Here is a 10,911-nt window from a genome sequence, read left to right on the forward strand (position 1 = left end):
CATATGTAACTGGAAAATATCAATTGCAACCCATGTGCAACTCACCACGAATCATGATGCAAATTCCGGCGATGGTAGAGTTGAATTAGCTCTAAATTAATTCTCACTTGAACGGGAGTGTCTCGTAAGAAAACGATACTACATTCATTAATCATGCCAAAGACAAATATTTATCTCAAAATTAAGTTTGGATCACAAAAACACTCAAAATTCTCGTACATGCGATAAACACGAACACGATTGACATTCTTTCTCCCCCCCGAAAAAAAAGCAGAAGAAAAATACAAGGCGTACTCGAGTACTAGTCGATCGTTGGTCGAGGAAATTACACAAAGATCAGGACAAAAATAAAAGGCACGGAGCAAAATTATTCCACTCTTCCCTCCATGCCGCTCAAGAAGGCCCTAAAGCATGGAACGTCAATGAGGCGACGTTTCGGACGCGCGCGCGTGCATGCACACGCAGTTAGCACTTGGAAACAGTTGGAACCTGTCGCAGCGTCGATCGATCAGACAACACTAGCTCCGTGTCCGTTGGAGGATGACCGGACTGACCTGTTGGCTTTCTCGCACTCCGGATCGTGTCCCTGTACTGCTGCGTCGACCTCCTTGGCGTCCCCGTTAGAGCTGGGGGCCATGGCCATGGGCAGCGCCTCCCGCAGAGCCGCCGACTCCTCCTGGGTCTCCTTGTGCTTTCCCCAGAGCACGGAGTAGAGGCCGATGACGATGAGGACGGAGCCGAGGACGCCTCCGAGGAATATCTTCTCGGCGAGGATGAAGGAGCCCATCACAGCCACCACGATCATCATCAGCGGGCTGAACGCCGACGCGAACACCGGCCCTGTCTTCTGGATCACCAGGCCTTGCACGTAGTATGCTATGCTCGACGTCACGATTCCCTGCACATCATGCAAACGTACATTAGATCGATCACTTCGAGTGCGAGATTTCACGATAAGGAGTAGTAGATCAGAGTTGCTACTCACGGCGTATGCGGCGGCGAGGAGGTTCATGTCGAAGCCGATGGTCCAGACGGAGGGGCGGTGCTCCATGGCGAAGGTGACGACGATGGCCTGGAGGGTGCCGACGAAGCAGATGAGCGTGGTGAGGGAGAGCGGCGCGGAGTACTGCTTCAGGGTGTGCGCCTGGAGGATGAAGAGCGATGCCCAGGCGAGGGTGGCGATGATGACGAAGAGGGAGCCCAGGAACCACTCCCTGCCCGTGGGGTCGACGGCGGCCACCGGGGCCTCGCCGCCGTGGCCGTGAGCGTGTCCCGTCAATCCCATCTGCATCAGCGGGCCCTTGTAGAGCGTCATCAGCATCGCGCCGGCCACCGTCACCACCGTCCCGGCCACCTTCGCCTGGCACCTCACCTTCCGCAGGTCCACCTTCTCCATCCTGTTTATTCGTAGGGCACCAAACAATGTCAAATCTTTGGTCTAAAATCGATCACAGATGACGTCTTGTCCAAATTTTCAGAAGAGATGTACGTACTATACCTGAAGATACAGGCCATCACGAAGGTCATGGCAGGAAGGATGTTGCTCATGGCGCATGCGAAGGTCGGGCCAGTGTACTTGAGGCCGACGTAGTAGAAGTTCTGATCAATCACTGGCCTGTAATATTGAAGGGCATACATCAGGTTAGTTACACGTACGTTGGTATTTCAGGAAAGCTGGAAATTTTGGCGTACTTGCTAGAAGTAAAATACATCTGGCAGACACCTTTTCTTGACAAAAGAGTCTTAGTCTCTATATTGGGGTGCCCACTTATGTGTTTTTCCCCACATTCTTAAAGTACACAAGATGACAGGAGAACTAACCCGAGGAGTGCCAGTACGAAGATCTGGAGGAAGGACGACCACGTCATCTTCGGCCGCACCTTCCTGCCATTTTAAATCAAGTTCATCGTATCAGCTTCAGCCCAGTGAACCATGCAAATTACAACAACACAGACAAAAAAAAATGCACCGTTTCGTCCACGGATCTCTTGTGTGCATATATATACCTCTCGAGAAGCAGGGCAAATGGCGCTATGGAGACGGTGGCGAAGGCGTGGCGGTAGACGACGAGCACGTAGTGGCTCATGCCGCCGTTGAGTGAGACCTTGGTGATCACGTTCATGCCGGCGTAGCCGAACTGCAGGCAGATCATGGCGATGTAAGGCTTGGCCTTCTCGAAGCCACCCATGGTGATGATATTTATGTATGGTACTTCTAGCTAGCTGCAAAGCCAAGGGCTAGAAGCTTCTAGCTAGGCTAGTGATTTGCTAGCTAGGGAACTCAAGGAGCAAGAGACAAAGACCTTGAGTTGAAGGAAATGTGCAGGGCTGGCAGCCCTATTTATACGCACGTAGGGGCATTCTGGGCATTATATTTCTTCTGAGGTTCTTGGCATTATACATGCGCCAAGCCTTTTCTCTTCTCTTCCCTGCAAGGCAGCGAAGGCTGGCCCATTCGGTACCAGTGCGCAGACGTATGCCAACTCCCAGACCGAGTGGCTTCGCCGTTGGCATGGTGGGACTCATTAGTGAGCCTCTGCCATGTTCATCTGGTGATATCCAGCTGATGGGTTTCTCGAAGCAAATGAAGACCACCTGCTGAACAGGGAGATCTCAACAGCTTCCCTGGTTGGGCTAGTGCTGCAGCATCACACGTCATATGTCGCAAAACCATCAAATTTGGTCATATTTCACATGAGGACAAGCAAGCAGTGTTTCAGATTGGAAGGCAAATGAATCATCAGTTGTCTCCCCAATGTCATAAAGAACAGTGCGCTGCAGCCCTTGATTTTGTACCTAAGCCGACATGCTTGTTTGATTGCCACCATTGTAATACCACCTAGTGGATTCTGCCAAACATACATTCATCATGCAGACTGCTGACTGGTGAAGGCTTACCGTCTTGGATAGATTTAGAAAAGGCGCAGTTGAGACTCGGCTGTGAGGCGGGTGAAACATAACCTATATACGGGAGCACCATTTCCAGGTGACTTAGATAGCGTTTGATTATTGTAGTGCTCATGATAATGTAGCTTTTTAACCAGATTTTTCTATTTTATAGTTTAGCTGATTACATAAAATATGCCTTTGTCTTTTTCCCCGTGAAGATTCTAAAATAAGGGAAGCATAACAAAGTTAAATTTATAGGCATGCTTGAGATTGCCTCCCCTTTCTCTCTCTCCTCTCCTCTCCCTCCCTCCCTCCCTCCCTCCCTCTAACTACAATACTACCCAAAAATTATTATTTACTCTTGCAAAAGTTCACTTTGCACCTTTAACTCTAAAGCACGATATTTTCAGCCTTGAGTTGTTTACATTAACTTATCATCCATATCCTTGTAAAATATCCAGTAACACACATAATTTTCAAACACCCTTGGAATATAGGATATGATGGAGAGGGGGTAGCATAACATGCCTTTTCACACTAGTGGAAAATGGGGCATCCATCTAAGCCATTGGTACCGGTTCCCTTACGAACCGGTGCCAATGGGGCAATCTGCACCGGTTCGCGGGCTCAGGCGTGCGAGGAGCATTGGCACCGGTTCTTTAGGGGCTTTCGTACCGGTTCGTGTTAGGAACCGGTACGAAATGTCTTCGGCCATCTGTCAGACGCTTGGTGGGGCCCGGGCAGGACCTTTGGTACCGGTTTGTAACACGAACCGGTACCAAAGGGTTCCCCCTATATCATCATCGATCGAGCCCGTCCCTGGTCGTCCCCGGCCGGCTCCTTTCCTCGTTCTTCCTCTCACACACAAAATTTTTGCACCTCTCACACTCCAATAAATCACTAATTTTTCTCCACCATTTTAACAAGAATAAGGGCATTCATCTATCCAACGGTTAGCACTATCATCCTTTCTTCCGGCGTTCCTAATTTTGCACATCTCTTTGGTAGTTTTAACTCGTACTATTTTTCTAGTGCTAGCAAGGTGTTCGATGAAATTCCTAAGTTAGGGATTTTACTTTTTATAATCAATTTGACCTGATATTATGGTATATTTTGTAGGTTTTAATTAGTATCATCCCCGTCTTACCGCCGTCGATCGCCGCTGTCGTCCCCTAGCCGGCACCGTACAACCTCGGTGAGCCTCTTCTTTTTATAAAAAAACTTAGTTTTATCTCGATGAACTTGAATATTAATTTAGTTTGTCACTCATATATCCACGATGTTGTGTAATTAATGATATTTGATATACATATAAAATGCGGATGAATCGACAATGGATGTACGGTGACCGGTGCCGTCCCGACTTCATTAATGGCATGCATTATTTTCTCAACGTGGCTGAGGCAAACAGCGATCGAATGGTTTCATCTATTGTCCATGTAGTTCCCGTAAGAATATGACGGATTACTCTACCTCAAAGACCATTCACGTCCACCTCGCTGCAGAACGGTTTCATGCCCAGCTATAATTGTTGGACCAAGCACGGAGAAAGAGGGATTATATTGGAAGACAACGAAGAAGAAGAGGATAGTGACAACTATCCTATGTTCACCGAAGACGGTGATAGTAGAATGGGGAAGACGAAGTCGAAGAAGAGCCCATATTTGATGAGCCCATTTTTGATGACCCCGATGACGATTTGGGTCGGGCTATTCTTGATGCGAAGATAAGCTGCGGAAGTGAAAAGGAGAGGTTGAAGTTGCGAGAAAATGTTAGAGGATCACAAGACACCGTTGTACCCAAATTGCGAAGATGGCCGGAAAAAGCCGGGTACCACGCTGGAATTGCTGCAATGGAAGGCGAGAGAATGGTACTTCCGACAAGGGATTTGAAAAGTTGCTGAAAATAATAAAGAAGATGCTTCCGTGGGAGAACGTATTGCCCTCTAGTACGTACGAAGCAAAGAAGGTTGTCTCGCCCTCTAGGATTAGAGGTGCAGAAGATACATGCATGCATCAATGACCGCATCCTCTACCGCGGGGAGTACGAGAATTTGAATGCATGCCCGGTATGTAGTGCATTGAGGTATAAGATCGGGCGAGATGACCCCGGCGATGTTGAGGGCGAGTCCACCCCCGGGAAGAGGGTTCTGCGAAGGTGATGTGGTATGCTCCTATAATTCCACGGTTGAAACGTTTGTTCCAAAACAAAGAGCATGCCAAGTTGTTGCGATGGCACAAAGAGGACCGTAAGAAAGATTTGATGCTCGAGACACCCCGCTGATGGGTCGCAGGTGGAGAAAAATCGACAGAGAGTTCAAGTCATTTTCGGATGACGCAAGGAACTTAAGATTTGGTCTAAGTACCGATGGCTTTAATCCTTTCGGTGAGCGGAGCTCCAGTCATAGCACCTCGGCCGGTGACTCTATGTATCTATAATCTTCCTCCTTGGTTGTGCATGAAGCGGAAGTTCATTATGATGCCGGTGCTCATCCAGGGCCCGAGGCAACCCTGAGCAACGACATTGATGTGTACACGAGGCCGTTGGTTGAAGAACTTTTACGGTTGTGGCGTGACGAAGGTGTACACTGTGTGGGATGAGCACGAACAAAAGGAATTTAACCTACGGGCGTTGTTGTTTGTAACCATCAATGATTGGCCTGCTCTTAGTAACATTTCAGGGCAGTCAAACAAGGGATACAACGCATGCACACACTGTTTAGGTGAGACTGACACTATATATTTAGGAAACAAGAATGTGTACCTAGGGCATCGTCGATTTCTTCCAAAACAACATCACGTAAGAAAGAGAGGAAAGCATTTCGGAGGTGAGGCGGATAACCGGACGAAGCCTACCCGCCCTATCGGGGAAGTTATATATGATATGGTCAAGGATTTAAAAGTGATCTTTGGAAAGGGTCCCGGCGGACAATCTGTTCCGAATGTTGATGGACATGTACCCATGTGGAAGAAGAAGTCGATATTTTGGGAGCTACCCTCTCGGAAATTCTTAGAGGTTCACTCGCAATCGACGTGATGCACGTGACGAAAAATCTTTGCGTGAACCTCGCTAAACTTCTTGGGCGTGTATGGGAAGACAAAAGATACACCGGATGCACGGCAGGACCAGACGAAAGTATCCACGAAGGAAGCAACCTGAATCCGAGAGAAGTATCAAGGTCCTTCCGGCTACGCTCTTACCAAAGAAGAGAAGGAGATCTTTTTGAAGTCCCGAGTAGCATCAAGGTCCCGTCCGGCTTCTCGTCGAACATAAAGGGAATAATAAACATGTCCGAGAAAAAGTTTCAAAACCTAAAGTCTCATGACTCGCCACGTGATTATGACACAATTACTTCCGGTTGCATTGAGGGGGCTTCTGCCGGAAAATGTTCGAGTACCCATTGTGAAGCTATGTGCTTTCCTCAATGCAATTTCTCGAAGGTGATCAATCCACTTACTCTACAAAATTTACGTGAAGGATGTGGTCCAATGTCTAGTCGACTTCGAGTTGGTGTTCCCACCATCCTTCTTCAATATTATGACACATCTCCTAGTTCACCCGGTCGAAGAGATTGGCGTTCTCGGTCCTGTATTTCTACACAACATGTTCCCTTTTGAGAGATTCATGGGAGTCTTAAAGAAGTATGTTCATAACCGTGCTAGGCCGGAAGGAAGCATCTCCAAGGGCTATGGAACGAGAGGAGGTCATTGAGTTTTGTGTTGACTTTATTCCCGACCTTAAGCCGATCGGTGTTCCCGAATCACGCTATGAGGGGAGACTGCGTGGAAAAGGCACGCTAGGAAAGAAAGCAATAACGTGTATGGACGGACATTCTTTCACTCAAGCACACTACACGGTTCTACATAATTCCATCTTGGTGGCTCCGTACAAAGAGGAACACAAGGATATCTTACGCTCTAAATACCCGGAGGAACGTGAAGATTGGATTGATGGAGAACACATGAAGACTTTCGGCGGTTGGTTGCAAACACGTCTCATGAATGCCACTGATGACGAGCAGCTATACTTGTTGGCCAAGCAACCTTCTTCGACTATATCGACTTTTCAAGGGTACGAGATTAATGGGAACACATTTTACACGTTCGCCCAAGATAAAAAGAGCACCAACCAAAACAGTGGTGTCCGCTTTGATGCAAGCAGATGACAATGGGAAGAAGGTCACATATTATGGGTACATAGAGGAGATATGGGAACTTGAATATGGACCTAATTTCAAGGTCCCTTTGTTCCGGTGCAAATGGTTCAACTCTGAAAGATGGGGTACAGGTAGACCCGCGATACGGAATGACTACGGTGGATCTCAAGAATCTAGGGTACGACACCGAACCATTCGTCCTAGCCGGTGAAGTGGCTCGGGTTTTTTATGTGAAGGACATGTCTAGCAAACCGAAGAAAAGAAAAGAAAGGCAAGAGGACACATCATACGATGAGCCAAAGCGGCACATAGTTCTTTCGAGAAAAAGAAACATCGTGGGAGTAGAGGACAAGACAGACATGTCGGAAGATTATAATAAGTTTGATGATATTCCACCCTTCAAGGTGAAAAGCTGACCCAAGCATCATCTTAAATAATGAAGATTGTCCATGGTTGCGTCGCGATCGAAGAAAGGGAAACAGGACGAAGAAAACTCGGAAAACTAGCTAGATAGGGATCATAACTTGTGTATCTTAATATGGAAATCACTTTTGTGTAATGATGTTAACAATGGAGCTTTCACGGGCTTGCATGGAAATTTTTCCAAGGCGGAACTTCCGAATATGCCATATATAGGACATGTGCACCAAGGGCATATTCGAGAAGTTCCGCCACGGGAGATTTCCCTATCCTTCCACAACATTGTTAGAGGAGATGGAGTCTTTCACGGGCTTCCGGGGAAATTTTTCGAGGCGGAACTTCCGAAGATGCCATAGGTCGTGTGCACCAAGGGCATCTTCGAGAAGTTCCGCCACGGAGATTTCCCAACCCTTTCCTCCATCCATGGGGATGAAACTCTCCATCCATGTTGGCTTGTTGAGCTGCTTGCCATGGCGATGCTCCTTTTATAGGCACGGCGCCGCTTCTACTTTGTCTTCTTCCTTCGAGCAGGGCGTCATGCGCTACATGCTTTATCTCATCGAGCAGGGCGTCCTTATCATGCCGACGCCTTTAGTACCGGTTGCACCCACCAGCCGGTACTAAAGGTTACCCACGCGTCCTTATCCCACCGACAGACTTTGTTACATGACGGAAAACCACCTTTAGTACCGGTTGCACCCACCAGCTAGGTACTAAAGGTTACCCACGCGTCCTTATCCCACCGACAGCTTTGTTACATGACGAGAAAACCACCTTTAGTACCGGTTGCACCCACCAGCCGGTACTAAAGGTTACCCACGCGTCCTTATCCCACCGACAGACTTTGTTACATGACAGAAAACCACCTTTAGTACCGGTTGCACCCACCAGCCGGTACTAAAGGGTTTCCGCCTATTTTTTCACCGGTTCCCGCCTCCGTCATCCCGCCATTTTTTTCACTATACATATGTAGGCTTGGCCTCCATTTACATATCACATCTAGACTCATATCCGCAAACCTCATCATTCTCTCCCATGGCTTCCATCGTATATCTAACCCCCGGGAGGCGGAGGCGCTTGCGCCTCGAACTACCCTCGCCCGCCGGGCTACCGCGTCCCGACCGGCTTGGTTGCTAAGCGTCGGAGGCGTACCGGTCCCTCCGGTCCCTCTAGGTGTGGCGCGCGAGATGGCCATCACGAACCACTACTACTTCGAGCTCACGCCGAGCGGCGGGAGGAATCCCCGGTGGCATCCCGACTACGGCCCGACTTGGGAAAGCTTCTTCATCAATCGGCGTGAGAGGGCGCTTGCCGAGCACGAGGAGGGCGGCCCACCTCCTTCGAACTTCAACGAGGCCGGCCGTCGGCCGTGGTGGCGCGGCCGGACTCTCCCGGGCGTCATGGCCTACCGTGGCCCCCGCCTGCGCTACCCTCAGTCCCAGCCCACGCGTGCTCTCCCGCCGAGGTTCGACTACCGCGACCCCGATGCCAGCGACGATGATGACGGCGACTACGACGACTACAGTGGCGAGTACTATAGGGCTAGACAAGAGTATGACTGAATGACTCCAACAGTCAAATCTGGCCATGTATCTTAATTTTCAGTTGAGCTATGTACTTTTAATTAGAGTTCAATCGTAATAAAATTTTATTCCCGCCCTTTTTTTATCGCCTTTTTTCTCCCACGCGCGGCGTCGTGGCGGGAAAGTTTCCCGCGCGACGTCGGGGCGTTCCCGCGCGGACGGCGTCGTGGCGGGGAGGAAAGAAAAGAAATAGAAAAGAAACATAAAAGCAAAGGAAAAGAAAAGAAAAATAAAAGCAATAGAAAATAATAAATAGAAAAGAAGAAAAGAAAAGCAAAAGAAAATATAAATAGAAAAGTAAAGAAAAAGGAAAGCAATAGAAAATATAAATAGAAAAGAAAAAGAAAGCAATAGAAAAGATAAATAGAAAAGAAAAAAAGAAAGCAATAGAAAATAATAAATAAGAAAAGAAAACAATAGAAAATAATAAATAGAAAAGAAAAGAAAAAGAAAAGCAATAGAAAATAAAATAGAAAAGAAAAAATAAATAGAAAATAAAAGAAATAAGAAAAGCAATAGAAAATAATAAATAGAAAAGAAAAAAGAAAAGCAATAAAAATAATAAATAGAAAATAAAAGAAAAAGAAAAGCAATAAAAATAATAAATAGAAAAGAAATAGAAAAGAAATAGAAAGAAATAAAAGCGAAAGAAAAATATACAAAAGAAACAGTAAAGAAAAAGAAACAGCAAAGAAAAAAAAACAGTAAAGAAAAAGAAACAGAAAAAAAAGCCTTTGGCACCGGTTGGTGCCACCAGCCGTACGAAAGGCCTTCCGTACCGGTTGGTGGCACCAACCGGTACCAAAGGTCCTTGCCCTCGTTTCACTTAGGCGCGCGGGACGGGGAAATCCCCAAATCACACACATAGACGCTCGCGAGAGCTCCGCGCGCCCACGCCGTCGCCGCCGTCCGTCGTCCTCGCCGTCGCCGCAGGCACACCACGTCGTCGCCGCCGTCCGTCGTCGTCGCCACGCCGCACCACGCCATCGCCGTCGCCGTCGTCCGCGCGCAGCAGTAGCTCCCCGCGCGCCGGCGGGTAAGCCTCCCTCTCGTCCTCTCCACGCCGGCCGCCGTCGCCATCCCTCCCCATTCTCCTTCCCCTCGCCCGCACGACGCTCCCCTAGCCGCGCACGCCGCCGCACGCCGCGGTGCCGACCTCGACGCGTCCAGGTGGTCGTCTTCCACCCCGCCGCGCGGAGCACCTCCCGGACGCGCTCCGGGTGCTCGACGAAATGCGCGTGAGGAGGGAGGGCACGAACGGGGCGGCTCTGGAGGAGGCGGAGCGTGAGGAGGGGCTGCGGGCACGGAGGAGACAGCGGAGGAGGCCGTTGGCATCGCCGCCTCCGCAGCGAGCGCCGCCCGACGTCCCCGTGTTGGCGTTGTCGGCTTGGCGTCGGGCTCGGGCGGTGAAGTCGACGCCGAGGGAAGCACCTCGGGCAGGCGACCACCAGCTCGTCCTCCACGCCTCCCCGCCGACATTCCGCACCGCGGCGAGCTTCCCCGCCCGCGCCGCCACCGCAGTCCACGGCGGTCGCCGAGCTTCACCGTCGCCCCGCCTTAGCGTTTTATTGTTCCTGCAGCTGAAGTGCATATGAGTTATCTTTGTCCTTCATATAGTATTTATTTAATAGCATAGATAAAAAAATCTACATATGAGTTATCTTTGTCCTTCATGGTTTCAATTTAAGTACTGAAAATTACTTCCTCCTGCCCAAAATAGGTCATATATAAAGTTTGGTTAAAGTCAAACTTTGTGAAATTTAATTATGTATAGATGTAAAATATAAACATACAATGAAAACAAATCATATTTCAAGAATTATCATGAAATATGTTTTCATATTATATGCATTTGGTATAATAG

General features: G+C 48.6%; 1 protein-coding gene across 1 annotated transcript; it reads right to left on the reverse strand.

Moving 5' to 3' along the window:
• Nucleotides 1-508: 508 nt before the first annotated feature.
• Nucleotides 509-10,127, reverse strand: LOC124662899 (WAT1-related protein At5g07050-like). The gene is made up of 6 exons (XM_047200680.1): nt 9,987-10,127; nt 2,007-2,218; nt 1,822-1,884; nt 1,499-1,615; nt 986-1,397; nt 509-898 (listed from the first exon to the last, which is right to left on the reverse strand). The coding sequence occupies exons 1-6, from the start codon at nt 10,125-10,127 to the stop codon at nt 509-511; spliced, it is 1,335 nt and encodes a 444-aa protein (XP_047056636.1).
• Between the last annotated feature and the right edge of the window lie 784 nt (nt 10,128-10,911).

This window comes from Lolium rigidum, chromosome 6 (assembly GCF_022539505.1).
Source record: "Lolium rigidum isolate FL_2022 chromosome 6, APGP_CSIRO_Lrig_0.1, whole genome shotgun sequence".
Lineage (NCBI taxonomy): Eukaryota > Viridiplantae > Streptophyta > Magnoliopsida > Poales > Poaceae > Lolium > Lolium rigidum.